This window comes from Dipteris shenzhenensis, chromosome 20 (assembly GCF_047967505.1).
Source record: "Dipteris shenzhenensis isolate YYH24624 ecotype China chromosome 20, Dip_SZ_1.0, whole genome shotgun sequence".
NCBI lineage: Eukaryota > Viridiplantae > Streptophyta > Polypodiopsida > Gleicheniales > Dipteridaceae > Dipteris > Dipteris shenzhenensis.
Window position 1 is genome coordinate 35,586,123 of NC_141615.1, and position 24,433 is coordinate 35,610,555.

At 48.8% G+C, this 24,433-nt stretch overlaps 1 protein-coding gene across 1 annotated transcript in view; it reads right to left on the reverse strand.

Moving 5' to 3' along the window:
• The window catches only part of LOC147889585 (indole-3-acetaldehyde oxidase-like), a 153,866-nt gene that overhangs the window by 79,048 nt on the left and 50,385 nt on the right, over positions 1-24,433 (reverse strand). The window contains exons 7-8 of the mRNA XM_087391277.1: positions 22,360-22,455; positions 22,147-22,245 (exon numbers count right to left, since the gene is read on the reverse strand). Of these exons, the coding sequence (XP_087247403.1) occupies positions 22,147-22,245; positions 22,360-22,455 (195 nt within the window). The remainder of the gene's footprint in view (positions 1-22,146; positions 22,246-22,359; positions 22,456-24,433) is intronic.

Genomic DNA, 24,433 nt, shown 5'->3' on the forward strand with positions numbered 1-24,433 from the left:
CTTTTGAGTACATTTCTTGCACCATGTCGACTAGCAACCTCAATTTGGAGGCATCTGCTAAGTTAGACAACTCCAATTACGGTACATGGAAATACCGAATGGAGACCATTCTTGTACTTCAGGACAAATGGGAGTATGTCGATTGGTCTACACCTAGACCATTGGACAATCCAGCCATCAGTAGCTCTACTCCATCTATTGTCACAGCACCAGCAACAGGATCTACATCAGGATCTACATCTACACAAATAGTTTCCGCACCAGTATCAGATGCTACCATTGCCTGAGCTCAAGAAGAATGGGATAAGAAAGACAAGTATGCCTATCACCTGATCAAGCAGAATGTGCAAGATGTCATGCTAGGAAAACTCAAGTCAAGACATCAAAAGAAGCATGGGATATGTTCACAACTCTCTACGAGTCCAAGAACACATCTAGGATTCTCACCCTGAGAAACCAGATCAACCAGAGTTTCCGCAATAGCAGTGAAACCGGTCATGCTTATGTACTCTGCATAAAAGACTACAACAATCAACTTGCAGCAGCAAAAGAGAATATGAACCCCGCAGAAATGGTTCAAGTAATCCTGAATGGACTAGGAGAGGGATATGAGAATCTAGTCCAGAGTATTGCCATCCAACGGCAAATTCCAACACTGGAAGAACTTCAATCAGTCCTACTTGGTGAAGAACTCAAGACTCAGGCCATTCAAGCACGTAAAGGTCATTCTAATGATCAGGCATTCACAGCTTCAGATAGAAGCAGAGGCAAAGGCAAAGGCAAAGGCAGAGGTAGATCATACCAGAAAAGTGGTCATCAGCAACAAAATCAAAGTCAGAATCAGCATCAGCATCAGCATCATCCTCAGCAACAGGAAAGAGGAAATCATTCCAATCGAGGAAGATTCCAAGGACAAGGGAATGCATCCATCAATGTGTCAAACATTCAGTGCAACTACTGTCACAAGTTTGGACAAGTTTGGACACTATGAAAGAGATTGCCACAAGAAGCAGTACGACCAAGGCGATCAATCCAGCAGTAATCGGGGAAATTCCCGAGGCAGAGGAAATCATCGTGGTGGACATTCTAGTCATAGTCATTTTGCAAATGAACATGGAAATATGTTTCTTGCAAGCGAGGAATTGCATCAGACTGACACAGTGTACTCAGACAGTGATTTCAATCCCAAAGAGGATTTCAGTTATCAAGTCGACCAAGTGGAATAGGATCCTTGATACATCGACGGCGGTGCATCATCTCATATGACAAATCATCAGGAATGGTTCACAGAGATGAAACCATTAGAAGGACAGAAAAATGTCATCTACACAGCAGACAATACACCGAATCCTGTTCAAGGGACAGGTGTTATCCCTATGAACAATTTCACTGGTACAAAAGGATTAGTCAAAGATGTGCTCTATGTTCCGAAGCTCAGCAAGAACCTTTTGTCAGTAGGTCAAATGACGGAACACAATTACAAAGTCATCTTCGATGATGATGAATGCACTATCAGAGACAAATCCAAAAGATGTCAGCTAGTAGCAAAAGGTGTCAACGAAGGACGCTTATACAGAATGCTAGCTATACTACCAGATAAGCATGCCATGTCAGCTCAAATGCAACAGATGCCACTATTTGCAAAATGGCACAAAAGATATGGTCATGTCAATTTCAAGTACTTGTTAGATCTCAGGAATCAAAATATGGCAATTGGGATTCCGAAGCTACAGTTTCTTGGAACAGTTTGTGAAGCATGCTGCTTCGGCAAACAAAAGCGAATCAACTTTGTCAGAAGTACCTCTCGTGCACGAGGTATTCTTGATTTGATACATACAGATGTATGGGGTTATGCCCAGACCCGCAGCATCAATGGTTCACTTTATACTTGACCTTCATCGACGACTACAACAGATATTGTTGGGTCTACTTTTTGAAAGAGAAATCTGAAGGGTTTTCCAGATTTCAAGAATTCAAAGCCATGGTAGAAAACCAAACAGGCAGAAAGATCAAGGTCATGAGATCAGACAGAGGAGGTGAATACATGTCTTCAGCATTCATGAACTTTTGCAAAAATCACGACATTCGAAGACAATTCACATGTGCAGATACTCCTCAGCAGAATGCAATAACTGAAAGGAAGAATGGGACTTTACAGACAGTGCTAGAGCAATGCTTAGTGAAAAGCATCTTCCGAATCAGTATTGAGTAGGTCATTGTCTCCCATGGTTTCTCTTCCATCACTCCTTTCCCTTTTGCCTAGGCAGGACTAGGTCTTGTCCCCATAGCCCCTTCTCTGTTGAGTGATGTTGGGGATAAAGTGGAAGGACATACTTGTGCCTCATTATCCAGGTGTTGTTCGAGGGTTGTCACTTCTGTTGCAAACCTCATAGTTTTGGACTTGCAGGATGGAAACTGAGGTGTGCTACCTTGATCTTCAAAACTTGTTTGAAGATCTCTCGTGACACTCTTTACCACCTCCTGATACCTCAAAGGCATAGAGTGATCACCCGAGGATAAGGCACTTCTAGAGTTAGTGGTTGACCTTAATGGCTGTGTGCCCTTCGAGTTTGTTTCTGAATCACTATCAAAAGCAAGCATGGGTGGTCTATTCTTGGGCGTACTGTGTACCTTGGAGTGGGAGAATGACCTTGGGGAACACTTGTCGAACTGATTGGTGCTGAGGTCTTCGGTGCTGACTCTGAGTCGTCCTTACATTTGTCACCTTTTGTATGTGACCGTGTCACAGTGCCCAACAATGTGCCAATCAAATGGGAGCTGTTGCCCTTCCCCGCCACTACTACATCGACCATATTCACTTGGGATGCGGGTTCCACTCTTCCATTGGGACAATCTTTGGTGTAGTGGTCATTCGTGTTGGACTGTGTACAAGAGGGTCCCCTAAATGGCTCTGCACAATCATCTTGATAGTGGCCATACTCACCACATCTGTAACACATGATGGGTCTTCTGAAGTTTGTACCTCTTCCTGCACCTCCATGTCCACCTCACAAACCACCCCTTCGACCACGTTGATAAGGGGGTCCATAACCACCTCCTGACATAGGTGGTTGGTATGGTACATAGTAAGGCTGAGGATAGAAATAAGGGGAACCAATTGAATTGGGCATAGGAGCTTGGAGCAAAGGGGGAGTTGGAAGCAATGGAGGCGGCATGATAGGAGGAGAAGGTGACTCAGATGCTCGTGCAAGAGGGGGAGCAGGAGGTACTCCTGCTGGGCCAGAAGTTATGGGTACTGTTCTGTTGACTGCAGCAACTAGAGGTTCCCCCGAGGTATACTCTGGAAGAAGCTTCCTTAATCCTTTGAGGTACCTACACTCATAGGCATCATGTGCATGGATCGCACAAAATGTACAAAATGAGGTAGAAGTAGGTACCTTACGCTTGGAGGGGCACTCCTAGTAACCATGGTTAGAACCCTTGCATTCTGTGCACCAAAGACCACTTCAAATTTGGGCCTCAAAGGACGACTAGCCATCCACCTTTATTCTATCTTTCAGGCCTTCTTTGATTTCTTCTAGCTCCTTCTTGAGTTGCTGCCATGCGGATGATCCCTCCTCTCTTGGGAGTTGGGTCATCGTAGTCATTGATGAGGCAAAACTTAGTTGTGACCGTTCCATCTTGACAACTTCTTTTAGGAAGTCTTGAAGTGAGGCATGTTCAGGGAGTTTATCAACCAACCTTATAGCAATGGTAGGGGGTAATGCTTTCAAAAACCATCCCTTCATGACAGCATCATTAGGTGGCATACACCTCTTTGCCGCCAAGACCCTCATCCTTGTGTACATCTCAGAAATGCTTTCTCCATGCTTCATGGTGTCAGTGGATAACTCTTGGACAATCATGTGATCGAATTTTTCCAACTTGAAAGTGCGTAAGAATTCCTCCCTTAGGTCTATCCACATCTAGAAGTGGTCCGGGGGAAATTGACTGTACACCATACATCCGCGGCATCCTCTTATGACGAGGGGAAGATGTGAAGGCACGCATGCTCATTCTCCACACCTTTAGCTCTACCTGCTGTGAGAAATTCTCTCACATGAGCTTTCGCATCCTCATGGAGGTGGCCTTTGAACTTTTGAGTCTTCATGTGGACCTTGTTGAGTAGCTCGAGAAGTCTAGCTCTATTTGGAGGACTGAGAACTGCCATCCCCACCCGAGAGGTTGGAGAAGATGCAAGAGTTGGAGGGAGTCTCGATGGACCTGTAATGACTGTCGATGCTCCAAAGGAGGAGACCACACCGACAACACCTCCTGTGGAGGACCACAATGGGGAAGTCACTACTGATGTGGCGAGGAACTGTACCCAGATGGTAGCGCATATGCGGACGGTGTCGGTGTTGCAGAGGGAAAGGGTGAGAACATAGGGAGCCACTCTGATCGCTCTCCATCGTGGTACTATGTGTGCTGCGGGCTTTGGGTGTCCTATTGCCCCTGGTGGTCCTGGCGTGCACAAAGCAGGGCGCCCTACTACTCTTGGTGGTCTTGGAGTGCGTGGTACAAGGCACTAGGGAGGCACAGTCGGGGTAGTACATGAAGGAGCCGCACTAGAAGACCTCTTGGGTCTTTTTCTCTTCCTTGGGCAATCTCTAACAAAGTGCCCAAGGGTCCTGCAAATCCTGCACTGGTCCTGTCTACCTGCAATCTCAACTCTCTGTGGAAAGAGAGCCATCTGGGCACTGAAGCATGATGTGGTCATCTGAGATGTTAGGGTCAGAGACAATGACCCTAACTCGAGGCACCCCATCCGCTCTGACTGCCTCTGCCGAGGAAGGGGGGGGGGGGGTCTCAGTGACCACTCTGAATGTGGCTCCGATAGTAGTAAGAAGTCGATGGTAGACCTGACGAAGATCAAGAAATCTAATGAATAGTGATGTGACTTGACTATCCTCCTTGACTAGATCGAAGACCAAGGTGTAGGGCAAAAGAAAAATCCTCCTTGAACCCAAAGCTAGAGGATTAGCTTTGAGAACAAGGGCTGTGGACTCGTGGGAGTCGAAAACCACTTGGAAGAATCCACGTCCCAAAAGTCGAACATCTCTGAGGTGTGGGGCGAGATCTCCTGGTAACGCCACCAGCATCTAGTCTCTAGCCTATGATTTGGAAGGGTGTGACCCAAAGATGCGGGCAAAAAGTGATGTGGAGCCCTCTAGTTCCACATCTTTCTTGCGCTGCTGCAAATCGTCTTCTGAAAAAGTGACGGTTCTCACGGCCGGTGGAAGTGGACGAAGATTGGCTGAGTGGGGATCCATTTGCCAATCGATGTGAAAAGGCCGATTCAAACACTAAAAAAGTTCCATCCATGAAACTGCTGCCAAGACGCCTTGGAACACGGTGGATGGACAAAAACAGTAGAGCCTAATCCGCCTACCCTCATCCACATTTAAAGTAAGTGAACAACACTATCAGAAGGTAAAAGGAATTCATTCAGCATCCTTGTCTCTACACCCCTCCGGATACAACTCATATTCTGGCCACATTTCCTCCGGAAGCCTAACAACCTAAAAAAAACCCAGTGGAATATACAGCTCAAGATAAGCTCTCCAACTATATAGAACTGAAATCTGCAAATTAATTCTAGCACTACATCAGCAACAAAACATCTTGATAATTGCATATTCACAGAGAGATAGCCCTATCAACTCCATGCAATTCTCATTGCAGCTCAGCAAACAAGCAAGCTCGATCTCCCTTTGTGTCAAACCAGGGAATCCCATATCATGATTGCTTCTGATTTGCCTGCCATGTTCATCAAGCATGTCAATAAGTAATATTCTTCTCCAACATGCATTTTGTGGCCTTTTGAGAATGCTTTGGCCCTTTGATAATCTCGACCCTTGGAGATCTTCTACAAAAGGTACTCCTTGTAGTAGTGCATGGGTTCTCAAGCGCATCAAATCTCACGACTCATCTGGATTGATGGCACCTATCTATCCTTTATATAGTGGTCACAGCGTAGTGGCTACTCCCATGCTCACGAAGCACACATTTCCTTCATCTCAGAAACCTTGGACTTCCTCTCCTAAAGGACCTCCATCCACTCAATGGACACGCCTAGCCCAAACTCCTTGTAACTACATTCATCAAACCTTTGAGCAGGACCTCCGACAGAACTCTTTCAAGGCTCCCTACCCACGCATTATTGACGCCACAACCAAAACCCTCCCAAGCTTTCAGCTCTTCAAACTCCTTCTACGAGCCTCCACACCCGTCAGCCTCTGCCCTACATGACGATCATGGCTCCCGGTTCCTCTCCTACTCACCTAGCTCCCTTCCAAAAAACTCCAGCCAGACCATGCATTCTCTGCATCAGCTCACGTGCAAATGACGACCGTCTTGCCTGTGTGGGAGCCATGCTCAGCCAACTACAAACAGCTCACTATTTTTTGAGACCTTCAGTGCCAAGGTCTTCTCAGCACACACAAGTTCACAAAACTCCCTTACGTGAAGATAACCAGCAGCGTCCACAATCGCCCTTCTCTCCCATTCGATCTGAATTCACCATGTAGCTGTAATCCTGATGCACCCAGAGCTTATCCTTTCCAAACCTGAGTCCCTTTGAGCCAAGCATGCAGTTGGAAATCCCCCTCCCATCACGTATGCAGCCTCCCTTTTTCAAGCTTCCATCAACCTTCCCACCTCCACCTAGTCTTCTTGCTTCCTTGAACCTCCTCGAGTTCACATGCAGCCTTCCTTGCTCACCGAACTCCCGTATTCCTATCTCCAATCTCCACCTGCTCCTCCCCCGCGCAACTCCTGGTGTAGGCTTTTCCTCCCGAGCTTTTCGAGCCACCCTTCGCTCTCCCTGGTATTTCAGCTTCCTTCCCCAAGTCCTCTTCTAGATCTTGTAACCACCGCTCCTCATAATCTACCAAAAGCAGCACTCCCCTTCCATCCAGCAAACCCCTCCTTTCTTTTTTTTTCCAAAAAAGAGACTTCTATTAAGTAAGAAAGAAACCCGCTAGAGCAAACTCTGTGCGGAAATACACCATGCTAAGCATGTAATAAAAACACCTCAGAGGAATGAGGTAGAAAGAAACCAAGGCTGAGGCTGAAAATGCCATCTCAACCCTGTAGAAGTCTTAGCAAAGAAGGGAGATTCTCTCCAATCTCTGAGAAAAGTAACTCTCCTGGAGGAGGCCGCTCCAGATGATCCTTGCATGGTCACCCAAATGGCCATTAGAGTGTGTATCATATCTATCCAAGTACTGGCCAAGATCTGAGAAGGGTGAACCTGAGAACCCTCCAAATGTGCCATGCTGCAATGCTAGCTAGGATCTCCCATGGAGAGTCGACCGAGGAGTGAGCAGCCCTGAAAAGAGTGGCCGGAACATCCTCTAGAGAACACGACTCCACAAGGTGTCGTCAGATGTGAAGAGCCCAAGAGGAGTCAAGTCTCTCAAAAAATACTTGGGGCCCTGAAAGAGTAAGCCAAGCCACTGATCCCCAAGTCATATAGAAAGGTAGGTGCACAAAAGTGCTAAAAAGTCTTGCAATCCCCTTCCATATGATTCTCGCCTCTCTGCAATCCCTTAGGCAGTGTTGTATTGTCTCCAAAGCAGAAAGGCAGCGAGGGCAAGAAGGGTCAGCTCCGAACTTGGACCTCCAATAGTTCACTGCTATCCCACCATGAATAAAAAGCCAAAAGAAGAGAGTGATTTTTCTATTCCGGTGGGATTTCCAGAGCCTCTGCTAAAAAATTCTCTGCAAGTCAGCAGAAATCTAAAAGTTCTCCCAATGAGGAGCTCTAGTAGGCTTCCAACCCCTAGAGCTGAGCTGGAATTTCCTAGCATTACTGACCGTGCAACGAAAGAAGGGGATGCCCTTCTCTCCGTGCCCTTCATCTATCCATTCCCATTCCCCAGGGTCCCACTGCAAAAACTTAATTGGGACACCTCCATAGAGCCACAGCCTCCATGAGCCAAGGGCGAGGAGAAGCGGGTCAAGATCCAAGTACCACTGTGAAAGAGAGCCATGCTCCATGAAGCCCACTATCCTGACTGGCTAAAACGGTACCTCCAACAAGATATCGTCTGTGGATCTGGACAGCCTGCCCCCCCGAAGAAACATCAGATACTAAGGCATCCTCATGTGGGTCAAGAAAAGCAATCATCTGTAAAGGAACTCCCACTCTGGAAAATGCCCCCATCCAGGTGGAGCAAGTAATGGGCATGTCATCTGTGTCGGCCTGTTGGTCTGCAGGAAGCTTCCTGAAGGCTTTCCATGCTCCCACTGTAGGTGCAGGGCCCCTCTCCCATCTTGGCCACTGCATGTAAGGAGAAGCTCCAAGTGGTCTACCAAGCTCATCCAAAATCCTATCATTCCACATGAAAGGCTGCCTTTCAATCTCTTCACGGGTGGATGGGGGAATCCTGCGAAGAGTACTCCTGAAGCTGGCCCATGCTCTCAGGATAGCAACCATTAGAGGGGAAGAGGGAGACCTGAGGTGAGCTGTGGTGAAAACCCATCTAGTACTGTGTGTCCAATCCTCTCCTGAAGTGGGCATCCTGGCATAAGCCCTCTCACAACAAACTTGTAGAGTAAAGCTCTGCACTGTAGATCTGGGTCGATGATATTCAAACCCCCTTCTCTTGTAGGAAGAATCAAGGTCTCCCAAGCCACCCTGGCTGTAACATTAGTTGTGCCATCTAGACCACTCCATAAAAAGCTTCGTACACGCCTCTTAAGCTGAGTGATACAATCCCTAGAGTGGCACCAACAAGAGCATACAAACCATGCTGTGGCTAGAAGAACCTGGTTAACCACCACCACCCTGGAGGCCAAGTCAAGTTTGGCTGAGCTCCAGAAAAGGAGCTTTCTTCTGATGCTTTCCAACACCGGAGCAAACTATTGTGAGGGAGAGATGCCCACCCCAACCTGGCAGCCCAAATATCTGACGGAGAAGCCCCTCTGTACCCAAGTGAAGCCAATATCATTACCCCAATCCGGGGTGTCATCCTCGCAAATCCAAAAACCACTGGATTTATGCCAATTAATGTGTGCACCTGCAGCCGTGCAAAACAAATCCAAGGCTGTCCGAAAGGAAGTGTGTGCTGGGGGAGGCATCCAAAAAAACAGCCGTGTCATCTGCCAACTCACTATCCACGAGCTCTTCTTCCCGGCGGATAGGAAGCCTCAGCCCATAAATAAAAGCTTGAGATCTAATGTAGATACTCATAGCTTCTGCCACAAACAGAAAAAGAAACGGGGCAAGAGGACATCCCTGGCGGACGGATCTGAAAATCTGAAACCTGTCCCCTCTTACCCCCCCAATGAGCAACTGGCTATGGGCTGATCTGTAGAGAGAGGATACTCCTCTAATCCATGCATCTGAAAAACCAAAGCGAGATAGAGTACCCTCTAAGAAATCCCAGTCTACTCTGTCGTAAGCTTTCTCAAAGTCCAAGAGTAGAATGGCCAATCTCTGGCGGCTCTGCATGGCCCATTTTGAGGCCTCCCAAAATAAGAAAATATTATCAGAAATACTTCTGCCATGCACAAACCCTATCTGCGTGTCATGAATCAAATCTGGAAGAAAAACTTGTAGCCGCAGACTGATGGCTTTCGCCAGAATCTTGTAAAAAGTGCCCAAAAGAGTGATGGGTCTCCATTGAGACACAAGATTCCTATCACCCCCCTTTGGGATGAGATGAATGAGATCCCACATGCCCTGCACAGCTGATGTAATGTGATCACCAATCTACTCCCAAAAAGTAATAAAAAAGGAGGGGGTAAGTCCATCTGAACCTGGGCACTTGCCCTTGTGAAGGGCAAGTAATGCAGTCTTGAATTCTGCATTGGTGAAAGGTGCATCCAGAGAAACATACATCTCATCCTTCACCAATATAGGGATACACTGCCAAATAATCTCTCTGGCATCATCAATGGCCTGTGTGCCTGAATCTGCAGTAAGAACGGATGCAAAAAAATTTGAAGCTACATGCATGACAGCATCCGTCTGAGTCAACAAGCTGCGCAACACTATCTCTACTATGTCTGGGCCCATAAGTAGAGAAAAAGTGTTTGTTAACCCTGCCACCCATTTGAATCCAAAAGGATTCCCGTGCATCAAAGGCATACTCTGCTCTCTGATCCAACAAAGTCTGCAAATGAGCCCTTGCTGCAGCAAGCCGCTCCTGAATTCAAGCATCTATGGGCCTCTTCTGCTCTTCCCTCTGAAGGGACGCTAACTGCTGGCATCTACCAATCTCACATCTGAGACTCTCACGTCTCCTAGAATCAGCGATTGAATGATAATAGTCACCGGATAAGGCTGCAGCTACCTGAGATGGATGGATAGCTCCACCGTGTATGTGAGAAACCCAAATCTGTAAAATATCCTCCGTGAGGCTCTCCTCTGCATAAAAAGCATCCGGAATCCTGACACTGGCAGAGCGTCCTCTTCGATGAGGCTCAAGAATCTGCAACACCACTGAAAAATGATCTGAGGTGGAAACCCCAGTAGAAATGCATACAGATCCTCCTCTGTCAAGTGCCCAATCGTCTACATAAAATCTATCAATCCGTGCATGAATGGGCATGTGTATTCTCCTGTTCGACCAAGAGTACAGGAGTGACTGTGGCACAACATGAAAGGCATCATCCAACCAAGTGTCTCTGCCACTGAACTGAAAGAGAAAGGCATCCCAGGCTGCCCTCTCCAAAGAATGAATTCCACCCTGTCTGCCTCCCTTTTTGTCTGAAGACAACTCAACCATGTCGAAATCGCCACCAATGATCCAAGAATCTGCAATGGGGGCCCAAAAGAGTAACTCCTTCCAAAAGGAGATCCGCTCCCCTCTGTTGTTGGGAGCATAAAGATTGAGAAGACCAATCTTATGCCCTCCAATCAAAATAATGATCCATTGAGCTCTAGAAGGGGAGATAATACCATGACCAGCAACCAAGGGGAGAATAGAAAGAGAAACCGAAATGCAAGCACCTCCGCTTGTGCCCATAGCAGATGACCAGAAGGTATGTTCTGAAAGCAATTTGCCAGACTGCTTTCCTACAAGCCATCATCCCATGTACACCCAGCTCTCACAATCCAAAACATCCAAGATTCCAATCATGTAGCCACGTTGCATGCTTCCTTTTTTATCATAGCCACGTCATCACCTTATTTTCACCACTCTTCCACCCTTCACAAAAACTATACCAAGGCAATTAGTGCCTATATTCCAACCTTAGGCACACCACCTTTGCACATGACCTTCAAGCAAGCATTTGATGCTTGGTTTTCCATAGACTATCACACATGATGAATCCAATCCTCACACATTCGAAGCAAGGCATTCTCAACGAAAAAAACTCTCATGCTTTCATGCACATATGGCATAGGACAACCATGAAGAGCACATGTCATCACATAGACAATGTTGGAAACCCTGCTCTAGATTGTCTAGTGCACATACACTGCACTTCATCATTTCCTAAAAGTCCCCCTAGAAATGTCTACCATCTCAAGAGTATATCATCAGTGTAGAGTCCTTTATGAGGGTGTCCATAGCTCATTTCCACCACCAACTAGCTATGTACAAAGCTATGCACCTTCCCATCAGCATGCAACAAGTGAAAAATATTTTTTCATTTTTATCCACACAACGGGCGCTGGAGCAAGGAGAACAGGAGAGGGTAGGAGAGAGGGGAAGAGGAGGAGAGGAGGCGGGGAGGCAGCAGGGGGGGGGAGGAGGGGGCGAGGGGAGGCAGAGGGGAGCTGCAAGTTAGGAAGGGAGCGGGGGGGAGGGGCCTGGCTGGGAGGGAGAGGGTGGGCGTGGGAGGGGAAAGGAGGGGACGGGACGCGGGGGAGGGGGCGGGTGGGAGAGCGGGTGAGGGGACTGGCAAGGGGGAGAAGCAAGGCGGGAAGTGGGAGAGGGTGGGCCAGGGAGAAGGAGGGAGGGGGCGGGGAAGGAGGAGAGGGGTGGGGGGGCTGGCGGGTGGAGGAGAGGGAGGGCAGGGAGGAGGAAGGGGAGCAGGGGGGTGAGGGACGAGGGAGAGGGGGCTGGCGGAGGGGGAAAGGGTGGGCGGGGGAGAAGGAGGGAGGGGGCGGGGGTGGAGGAAGGGGCCGGGGGGGATGGCGGGTGAAGGAGAGGGAGGGCGGGGAGGAGGAGGAAGGGGAGCGGAGGGGTGAGGGAGGAGGGAGAGGGGAAAGGCGGGGAGGGAGAGGGGGCTGGCGGGTGAAGAAGGGAGGACGGGGAGGAGCACTTTGGAAGAGAAAGCAATGGAAAAAGGGAAGAGACATTCAAGAGAGAGAATCTAAAGTGACCTTCATTACCAATAGTCATTACCAATAGAGTGAGACTCCACTCCAATGCAACTCAAAATACTACAAACACAAGGGAGAAGAAGAGGTTTCGTATGTACAAGAGGGAGCGGAAGCTCCAAGACTACTCATAGAGAGAGAATGAACTAGAGAGAGATGGACTCAAGAGTCTACATAAGAGAATATCCACAAGAGGGAGAGAAGGCTCATGGAAGAGGCTTGAGGAGACTAGAGCTACAGCAACATGAGGCCTAATGGTGGAAGAGATGATGAACAAGGGAGAGGAGGGTTCCTTTTATAGAGATTTTGTCACCCTCCTTCACCCATTTACAATTGCTGCCTGTAGATTACTTTCCCCATCAATCACATAAGCCCGTATGTCACCATCCATGTCCTTTTTGGCTACTCTTGCCATGTGTCCCACCAAAAGATGCTCTAGACTCTTCAAATATTGAGAAAGTCAAGAGTCTCCCCACATGGAGCCCATAGGGTCTCTTTTCCATATGTCCACATCCTTCTTATTCCACATAGGAATTCTAGAAGGATTCCTCTTGACTCCACACTCCTCCACATGCCTTCCACACGCTTGTCATGTGGTCTCTCTTATATTATTGAAACACATGGACATGATCCCACCTCTTTATATCACTCACTCTTCCTGTTTTTCTAAAAACCCCATAATATCCCATACACAAATAACTCTCACCCCATACCAAGGTAATTATCATTCATACACATGGTATTTACAATGATCAATTCCACTCATCCTCTCAATCCCATACAATATCTTAGAAAATAGAAATAAGTGAGAGTCGCTAGGCTATCACTTGATACTCAAACTCTTATCAAACATAGAGAAAAGCAATACCAATGCCAAATAAAAAATATCAATTTTTGGCGTCACACCACCACAATTCTAGAGGCAAGGTCCATCTTGGCTGAGCCCCAAAAAAGGAGCTTGCTTTTGATGCTCTCCAGCATGAGAGCAAACTACTGCTTGGAAGAAATATCCAAGGTGATCTGGTAGCCCAAATATCTGGCTGGCACACCGCTCTGAACCCAAGTGAAACCTATGTCAAGCCCCCAATCTGGAGTGTCCTCGTCGCTAATCCAAAAGCCATTGGATTTATGCCAATTTATCTGCACCCCCGCTGCCAAGCAAAATAAATCCAATGCTATCTTGAAAGAAGTGAGCGTCTGTGGTGTGGCATCCAAGTAAACTGTTGTGTCATCTGCCAACTCATTGTCAAGTAACTCCTCTTCCCGTCTGATGGGAAGTCTCAGTCCAAAGATGTCAGCTTGAGATCTAATATAGATACTCATAACTTCAGCCATGAACAAAAAAAGAAAAGGAGCAAGGGGGCATCCCTGACGGACTGAATCTAAAATCTCTCACCCCTTACCCCACCAATAAGCACCTGGCTGTGGGCTGATTTGTACAAAGAGGAAACACCTATGATCCAAGCATCTGTAAAACCAAAACGTAGAAGGGTGCCCTCCAAGAAACCCCAATCTACTCTGTCATAAGCTTTCTCAAAATCCAAGAGTAGAATGGCTAAATTCTGGCCGCTCTGCATGGCCCACTCTGAAGCTTCCCAAAAGGAGAAGATGTTATAAAAAATGCTTATGCCATGCACAAATCCCATCTAAGTGTCATGAATAAGATCTGGGAGAAGGGGCTATGATCGAAGGCTGATTGCCTTGGCCAGAATCTTGTAACATGTCCCCAAAAGTGTGATAGGCCTCCACTGGGACACTAAATTTCTGCAACCCCCTTTTGGGATAAGGTGGATGAGACCATTTGTGAGCGACCGGGGCATCTCGCCATAGTCCCAAATGCTCTGCAGGGCTGATGTAATGTAGTCTCCAATCTTATCCTTAAATGCAACGAAGAAAGAAGGGGTGAGGCCATCCGAACCTGGGCACTTGTCCTTGTGAAGGGCTGAAAGTGCAGTCCTGAACTCTATGTTTATGAAAGGTGCATCAAGCAAAACATGCATATCCAGTTTCAGCAACTTAGGGATGCTTTGCCAAATAACCTCTCTAGAATCCTCTCTATCCTGTGTGTCAGGATCTGCAGTAAGAAGGGCGGCATAGAAATCTGAAGCTATGCGCATGACGTCGTTTGGATCTGTATGTAAAACCCCGTGTGAGTCAATAAGCTGGGATATACTCTCTCTACTATGTCTAGGGCCAAGAGTAGTCAGAGATCCTGATATTGAAAGATCGTCCTCTCAGATGGGGCTCTGAGATGGACAAAACTACCGGAAAATGGTCGGAGGTGGAAACACTAGGCGCAATGCAAACTGTCCCCCCTCTATCAAGAGCCCAATCATCCACATAGAATTTGACAATCCGAGCATGGATAAGCACCTGCACCCTACGGTTCGACCACGAAAACAAGAGTGACTGAGGCTGAATATGAAATGCATCATCTGACCAAACATCTCTGCCACTGAATCTGAACAAGAAGGCATCCCAAGATGCTCTCTCAAGGGAGTGAATACCACCTTTGTTTTTTTGCGGGGCGGGGGGGGGGGGGATCACCTTGGGGGGGAGAGTAGCGGGGGGGGGGGGGGAGGGAGCGTGGGGGAGGGAGGGGGGCGGGGGAGGAGAAGGGGGCGGGGGGGCTGGCGGGGGAGAGGGAGGGCGGAGGAGAAGGGGGCAGCGGGGGAGGGGAGAGGAGAAAGGGGCAGTGGGGAGGGGGGCAGCGGGGGGGGGATGGCGAGGGAGAGGGATGACGGGGGAGGGGACGGGGGAGGAGAAGGGGGGCGGGGGGGCTGACAGGTGGGAGAGAGGTTGGGCGGGGAGGGAGAGGTAGGGGGTAGCGGGGGGGGAGAGGGAGGGCGGAGAGGAGGAAGGGGAGAGGGAGGGTGAGGGAGGAGGGAGAGGGGGCTGGCGAGAGGGCAGGGAGAGGAGGAGCAGCAAGGGGGGGAGAGGGGGGGGCAGCGAGGGAGAGGGAGAGGGAGAGGGAGAGGGGGCTGGCTGAGAGAGGGAGAGGGGAGGGCAGTAGCTCACGGGGAGGAGCAGCAGCTCAGGGTGCGAGGTGTTGTGTACCACAAACCCCTCCTTTCACTGAGCTCCCGGCCCAATATCCCTCCACGAGCTCCCCTTCAACAGCGCGATCTACTGTGTGGCCACGAACTCCTCCTCCCATGCTCCTGCCAGCCCCCCAGCTCTACGTGAAGTCCCCCTTGTCACCTTTCCTACAAGCCGTCATCCCATGTACACCCAGCTCTCACAATCCAAAACATCCAAGATTCCAATCATGTAGCCACGTTGCATGCTTCCTTTTTTATCATAGCCACGTCATCACCTTATTTTCACCACTCTTCCACCCTTCACAAAAACTATACCAAGGCAATTAGTGCCTATATTCCAACCTTAGGCACACCACCTTTGCACATGACCTTCAAGCAAGCATTTGATGCTTGGTTTTCCATAGACTATCACACATGATGAATCCAATCCTCACACATTAGAAGCAAGGCATTCTCAACGAAAAAAACTCTCATGCTTTCATGCACATATGGCATAGGACAACCATGAAGAGCACATGTCATCACATAGACAATGTTGGAAACCCTGCTCTAGATTGTCTAGTGCACCTACACTACACTTCATCATTTCCTAAACGTCCCCGTAGAAATGTCTACCATCTCAAGGAAGTATATCATCAGTGTAGAGTCCTTTATGAGAGTGTCCATAGCTCATTTCCACCACCAACTAGCTATGTACAAAGCTATGCACCTTCCCATCAGCATGCAACAAGTGAAAAATATTTTTTCATTTTTATCCACACAACGGGCGCTGGAGGAAGGAGAACAGGAGAGGGTAGGAGAGAGGGGAAGAGGAGGAGAGGAGGCAGGGAGGCAGCAGGGGGGGGGAGGAGGGGGCGAGGGGAGGCGGAGGGGAGCTGCGGGTTAGGAAGGGAGCGAGGGGGGGAGGGGCCTGGCTGGGAGGGAGAGGGTGGGCGTGGGAGGGGAAAGGAGGGGACGGGACGCGGGGGAGGGGGCGGGTGGGAGAGCGGGTAAGGGGACTGGCAAGGGGGAGAGGGAAGGCGGGAAGGGGGAGAGGGTGGGCAGGGGAGAAGGAGGGAGGGGGCGGGGAAGGAGGAGAGGGGTGGGCGGGCTGGCGGGTGGAGGAGAGGGAGGGCAGGGAGGAGGAAGGGGAGCGGGGGGGTGAGGGAGGAGGGAGAGGGGGCTGGCGGAGGGGGAAAGGGTGGGCGGGGGAGAAGGAGGGAGGGGGCGGGGGTGGAGGAGGGGACCGGGGGGGATGGCGGGTGAAGGAGAGGGAGGGCAGGGAGGAGGAGGAAGGGGAGCGGAGGGGTGAGGGAGGAGGGAGAGGGGAAAGGCGAGGAGGGAGAGGGGGCTGGCGGGTGATGAAGAAGGGAGGACGGGGAGGAGCACTTTTTTTTTCCATGAAAAAGACTTCTATTAAGTAAGAACAAAAACCCGCGAGAGCAAGCTCAAAGCGGAATACATCATGAAATCATGAGGATAATAAAAAACCCCCTCAGAGTGAGGTGGAAAGAAACCAAGGCTGAGGCTGAAAGTGCCATCTCAACCCTGTAGTAGATTCAGAGAAGAAAGGAGAATCCTTCCATTCCCTGAAGAAAGAAGCCCTCCTAGCTGAGGCTGCACTGGAGTCCCCCTGCATACCCGTCCATACGGCCATCAGAGTGTGTACGATGTCTGTCCAGATACTAGCCAATGTGTGCGAGGGATGAACCTGAGTACCCTCCATAGCCTCTGTGCATCTGGATCTCCAGATATGCCAGGCTGCTATGCTCGCTATAATCTCCCAAGAAGTATCCACAGAGGCATGTACAGCTGTAAAAGGACGGTGTGGAACCACATCCAACGAGCAGAGCTCAACCCGATGATGTCGAACCGAAATGGCCCGGGAGGAGTCAAGTCCCTCAAAGAAAACCTGAGGTCCTGTAAGAGAAAGCCAAGCCACCGAGCCCCAAGTCATAAAGAGTGGGGAATGGGCAAAGTGACTGAAGATCCTGGCTATCCCCATCCAAATCAATCTCGCCTGTCTGCAATCCCATAAGCAATGCTGAATAGACTCCGAAGCAGAAAGGCAACGAGGGCAAGTAGGGTCGGCTCCGAATCTGGACCTCCAAAGGTTCACTGCAATCCCTCCATGAATAGAAAGCCAAAAGAAGATAGTGATCTTTCTATTCCTGTGGGATTTCCAGAGCCTCCTCCAGAAGTACCTCTGCTGATCCACAGTAATACCAAAAGTCTCCCAATGAGGAACTCTGGAGGGTCTCCAGCCTCCACTACTGAGCTGAAATCTCCTGGCATTACTGACCGTGTAACGAAAGAAGGGAATGGTCTTCTCTCGATGCCCCGCGTCAATCCACTCCCACTCTCCGGGGTCCCACTGTAAATACCTGATGGGAACTCCTCCATAGAGCCAAAGTCTCCAAGACCCGGTGGAGAGTAACTGGGGGTCAGGGTCTAAGAACCACTCTGAATCTGATCCCTGCATCAAAAGGCCTACGACCTTGATAGGCTGAAAAGCAGACTCAAGCAATATATCATCTGTAGATCTGAGCAATCTGCCACCATCCTGGACACTGAAAACCAAAGCATCCTCCTGTGCACCTCGGAAGGCTAAGACCTGAAGTGGAACCCCGCCTCTCGAGAAAGTACCTGCCCAAGTGGAGGTAGTGAGAGGCATATCATCTGTGTCTATCCAAGCCTCTGGAAGGGCTGACTCAATCTGCAAGATCCTCCCTGCACTCCCTCTGAGATGTCCTGTCAACCTTGACTTGGTTTCCTCTGGAAGCCTACGGAAGGCTTTCCAAGATCCCAAAGAAGAAGCAGGTCCCCTCTCCCACCTGGCCCACTGCATGTAGAGTGAGGCACCCAGTGGTCTGCCACGATCATCTAAAATACTGTCGTTCCACATGATGGGCTGCCTATCAATCTCTTCCCGGGAGGAAGGAGGAATCCTCCGAAGAGAGCTTCTGAAACTAGCCCAAGCTTTCAGAATGGCAACCATGAGAGGGGATGAAGGTGATCTGAGGTGTGCTGAGGTGAAAATCCATCTAACACTGCTCATCCAGTCTCCTCCTGAGGAAGGTGTGCACCTCTGTATGCTGCTGATAAGAAAGTCCTTCCACGGTTCCTGTCCTGGCATAAGTCCTCGCACCACTATCTTGCAAAGTAAGGCTCTGCACTGTAAATCTGGATCAATAATATTGAGACCCCCATCCTGTGTAGGGAGGATGAGGGTCTCCCAAGCCACTCTGGCTAAGGCATCTGCTGTGCCATCAAGCCCACTCCAGAGAAAGTTCCTGATCGGTCTTCTGAGCTGAATGATGCAGCCCCTAGAACGGCACCAACATGAACAAATAAACCAGGCCGTGGCCAAGAGGACCTGGTTGACCACCACAACTCTAGAGGCAAGATCCAGCTTGGCTGAGCTCCAAAAGAGAAGCTTCCTTCTGATGCTCTCCAACACGGGAGCAAACTGCTGCGAGGTAGAAATACCTAAGCCGACCTGGCAGCCCAAATACCTGATAGGCACACCCCTCTGAACCCAAGTGAACCCTATGTCAAGTCCCCAAACTGGAGTGTCCTCATCACTGATCCAAAAGCCATTGGATTTATGCCAATTTATCTGCGCTCCTGCCGCCAAGCAAAATAAATCCAATGCTGTCCTGAAAGAAGTCAATGTCTGTGGAGAGGCATCCAAATAAATCGCTGTGTCATCAGCCAACTCACTGTCAAGCAGCTCCTCTTCTCTTCTGATAGGAAGTCTCAGCCCAAAGATGTCAGCTTGAGATCTAACATAGATGCTCATAGCTTCAGCCACGAATAAAAAAAGGAAAGGAGCAAGGGGGCATCCCTGACGGACTGATCTCGAAATCTGAAATCTCTCACCCCTTACCCCACCAATAAGTACCTGGCTATGGGCTGATCTATACAAAGAGGAAACACCTCTGATCCAAACATCAGTGAATCCAAAGCGTAGAAGGGTGCCCTCCAAAAAACTCCAATCTACTCTGTCATAAGCTTTTTCAAAATCCAACAGTAGAATGGCAAGATTCTGGCCACTCTGCATGGCCCACTCTGAAGCTTCCCAGAAAGAAAAAATGTTATCAAAAATACTTCTGCCATGCACAAATCCCGTTTGAGTGTCGTGGATAAGATCAGGGAGAAGTGGGGGAGGAGCACTTTGGAAGAGAAAGCAATGGAAAAAGAGAAGAGACATTCAAGAGAGAGAATCTAAAGTGACCTTCATTACCAATAGAGTGAGACTCCACTCCGATGCAACTCAAAATACTACAAACACAAGGGAGAAGAAGAGGTTTCGTATGTACAAGAGGGAGCGGAAGCTCCAAGACTGCTCATAGAGAGAGAATGAACTAGAGAGAGATGGACTCAAGAGTTTACATAAGAGAATATCCACAAGAGGGAGAGAAGGCTCATGGAAGAGGCTTGAGGAGACTAGAGCTACAGCAACATGAGGCCTAATGGTGGAAGAGATGATGAACAAGGGAGAGAAGGGTTCCTTTTATAGAGATTTTGTCACCCTCCTTCACCCATTTACAATTGCTGCCTGTAGATTCCTTTCCCCATCAATCACATAAGCCCGTATGTCACCATCCATGTCCTTTTTGGCTACTCTTGCCATGTGTCCCACCAAAAGATGCTCTAGACTCTTCAAATATTGAGAAAGTCAAGAGTCTCCCCACATGGAGCCCATAGGGTCTCTTTTCCATATGTCCACATCCTTCTTATTCCACATAGGAATTCTAGAAGGATTCCTTTTGACTCCACACTCCTCCACATGCCTTCCACATGCTTGGCATGTGGTCTCTCTTATATTATTGGAACACATGGACATGAGCCCACTTCTTTATATGACTCACTCTTCCTGTTTTTCTAAAAACCCCATAATATCCCATACACAAATAACTCTCACCCCATACCAAGGTAATTATCATTCATACACATGGTATTTACAATGATCCATTCCACTCATCCTCTCAATCCCACACAATATCTTAGAAAATAGAAATAAGTGAGAGTCGCTAGGCTATCACTTGATACTCAAACTCTTATCAAACATAGAGAAAAACAATCTGGGTTGCTGAAGGAGGCACAGACTGATCCTGTGGTGGAGCAGAAGAAGGCTCCTAAACAATAGGCTCCACGGAGGTAGCCTCCGGAGGCTCCTGAGGGGTAGTCTCTGGAGCAGCGAAAGTATGATCTAAAGTAGAGGGCCTAACCGCGACCAGAACCCACCGGGGGCCAGAGGTAGTGCGGTGTGCAGGAAGGACTCGGGCAGCCCTAGGAGGAGGGGGGAGCCATGTCTGAGGCGGTGCCCGTGGAGCGATAGGTCCTGCTCCTGATCTCTGTCGTAACCTGGTACAAGTTGGTTGCTTTTTTGGCCTCTTCTTCTTCTTTGGGCAATCTCTGGCGAAGTGCCCAGAGGATTTGCAAATCTTGCGCTGGTCCTGATGACCTGCAACCTCAAACCTCTGACAAAAGAATGACCCATCGGGTCGCTGTAGCATGATGTGGTCATCTGAAATGTTAGGGTCCTCGACAAAGACCCTAACCCTGGGTACCCCATCCATCCTAACCGCCTTAGTAGCCAACGAAGGCTTGCCAGGAAGAGGAGGGATCTCTGCTACCACACCAAATCTCTCGCCAATAAGTGAAAGAAGCCGGTGATAAACTGAAGGTAGACCAGGGAACCTGATGAAGACAAAAACTCCGTGCTTGTCCTCTTCAACTGGGTCAAAGTCCAGTTGAAAGGGAAAAACAAAAATCCTCCTGTAGTCCAGAAAGAGAAACCCAGTCTGTAGCAAGTCTCTCGTGATGTTCGGGGAATCTAGGCACACCTGAAAAAAACCTCGTCCCAACAAACGTACATCCTTAAGGTGGGGAGCGAGGTCCTGAGAAAGCGCCGCAAGCATCCAATCTCTAGCTTGTGACTTGGAGGGGTGGGAGCCATAGATGCGTGCGAAGAGAGTCGTGGAACACTCATGCTCCAAACCCTTTTGCAACTGCTGCAGCTCGTCTTTTGAGAAAGTGACGATTCTCACGGCCGGTGTGTGCGGTAACGGATTGACTGAATGGGTACCCATTCGTCAATCGAGGTGGGAAAAGCCGATTCAAACACACAAAAAACTCCGTCCACTTTCCTGAAGCCCAGGAGACCCACAAAAGAAAATAGGGGTACACCAGATGAAGGGAGAGGGTGAAAGGAAGGAAGGAGAGAGAGGATTGAGCAAGGAGAGGAGGAGGAGTCAGCAAGGAGAAAGGGAGGGCAGCAAGAGGGAGAGGGGAAGGGAAGGGGGCAGGAGGAGGAGAGGAGGAATGGAGAGGAGGGGAGGGTAGAGGAGAGGAGGAGTGGAGGAGAGGGGGGGGGGGAAGCAAAGAAATAGCGCCCGGGGGGGGGGGGGGGGCACGCAGGCAGGCAGCGCGCGGGGGAGGAGCTGGCAGCAGTGCGGGCGGGGGGGCTGCAGCAGCGCAGGAGGTAGTGAAGGGGAGAGAGGGAGGGGAGGCGGGGGGAGCAGCAGGTAGGGGGGAGGGGAGGGAGGAGGCAGCAAGAAGGAGAGGGAGGGGGCAGCAAGGAGGGGAGCAGGAAGGAGGAAGGGCAGCAGGAGGAGCAGGGAGCAGCAGCATGAGCAGTAGCGATTGTTACTCTTGAATAATTTCAGGCTTTCCATATTTCCAAATATATATATCACGATAACTGACATTGATGTCTCACAGTAGAAATTGGACAAATGGAAAATTCAAGAACAGGTACAAGTGGTACTTAGCAAACTAGCACCCTGGCTGAAGGACTTATCCAGGAATAAAAACAGGGAGTTTTGCAAGAGAAACCTGGCCAATGTCGATGGCAGGATTGAGGCTCTTTCCACCATCATAAATAATATCTACTTGAAGGACCATCAATTCTCCAGTCAACAGATCAATTTGGACCTGTCTTACAAAATCGAAACATTTAGTATATGCGTTATTACTGGCCTTACAGAGATAATGACATCTTGATTTTAGTGTGGATCTTTAATATTTTGCATGGAGAAAATACTATACCTCTGCTGCTGCAACAGCACAACTTAAGTATTTCCAAGTCTTTTCAAGTGGGGGCCAGCGTATCTGTGCTGAGAGATCAATTTCTGCAGACCTTGCCTAAAGGGATATGACAGAAAACCAGCAAATCAGATTGTAAGCCTGTGAATAATCACAAATATGAAGATACTTTCTTCCCCAAGGAAAATAGAACACTTTCCTCTTAGATAAAGAATGCCAGGGACAATAAAACCCCACCAAGTGTTGCGTGCAAGAGTATTAAAATCTATAAAACACATGGAATGCATTAAATGCTATGGAGTGCCAACCATATACAAAAGCAAAATCAGAAATACTTTTTGCAAATTTTAGTGCTGTATCATACAAAAGGGACTGACATGATCATCCCCTAGTCTTTTTCCTATATGCTGGAAAATCATTAAATGTGCAACAAAATATTTGGATCTTTCTAAGCATAATTGTACACAAAATGAGAGGGTGTACATACTACACAAAGCAGAGCAGGATAAGTAGGAATGTGTATAGATTTGAACGACATGCCTGAGTCTTCTTGTCAATACAGGTAACCCCAAAAAAGCATGCTTATGTTTTTGGAGCAAAGAAATCGTCAACATGGATTACCTCCTCGGGGGAGGAGACTGGATGGACAGCACTAGATGGATCACTAGATGGATTTATTTTTTTTTTCAAAAAAGAGACTTCTATTAAGTAAGAAAGAAACCCGCTAGAGCAAGCTCTGTGCGGAAATACACCATGCTAAGCATGTAATAAAAACAGCTCAAAGGAATGAGGTAGAAAGAAACCAAGGCTGAGGCTGAAAATGCCATCTCAACCCTATAGAAGTCTCAGCAAAGAAGGGAGAGTCTCTCCAATCTATGAGAAAACTAACTCTCCCGGAGGAGGCTGCTCGAGATGATCCTTGCATGGTCACCCAAATGGCCATCAGAGTGTGTATCGTATCTGTCCAAGTACTGGCCAAGATCTGAGAAGGGTGAACCTGAGAACCCTCCAAAGCCTCAGTGCACCTGGCTCTCCAAATGTGCCATGTTGCAATGCTAGCTAGGATCTCCTATGGAGAGTCGACCGAGGAGTGAGCAGCCCTGAATAGAGTGGCCTTCATCTATCCATTCCCATTCCCCAGGCCCACTACAAAAACTTAGTTGGGACACCTCCATAGAGCCACAACCTCCATGAGCCAAGGGCGAGGAGAAGCAGGTCAGGATCCAAGTACCACTATGAAAGAGAGCCATGCTCCATGAAGCCCACTATCCTAACTGGCTGAAATGGTACCTCCAACAAGATATCGTCTGTGGATCTGGACAGCCTGCCCCCCGAAGAAACATCAAATACTAAGGCATCCTCATGTGGGCCAAGAAAAGCAATCATCTGTAAAGGAACTCCCAATCTGGAAAATGCCCCCATCTAGGTGGAGCAAGTAATAGGCATGTCATCTGTGTCCACCCAATCCAAGGGCAAGGCTGCATCAATCTGTTGGACTCTCCCTGCACTCCCTCTAAGATTAAGAACCATCTGGGCCTGTTGGTCTGCAGGAAGCTTCCTGAAGGCTTTCCATGCTCCCACTGTAGATGCAAGGCCCCTCTCCCATCTTGGCCACTGCATGTAAGGAGAAGCTCCAAGTGGTCTGCCAAGCTCATCCAAAATCCTGTCATTCCACATGATAGGCTTCCTTTCAATCTCTTCACGGGTGGATGGGGGAATCCTGCAAAGAGTACTCCTGAAGCTGGCCCATGCTTTCAAGATAGCAACCATAAGAGGGGAAGAGGGAGACCTGAGGTGAAAGCCCATCTAGTATTGTGTGTCCAATCCTCTCCTGAAGTGGGTGTGCGAGACTGTATGCATCTGATTAAAAAATCCTTCCAAGGCTCTTGTCCTAGCATAAGCCCTCTCACAACGAACTTGCAGAGTAAAGCTCTGCACTGTAGATCTGGGTCGATGATATTCAAACCCCCTTCTCTTGTAGGAAGAATCAAGGTCTCCCAAGCCACCCTGGCTGTAACATCAGTTGTGCCATCTAGACCACTCCATAAAAAGTTTCGTACAAGCCTCTTAAGCTGAG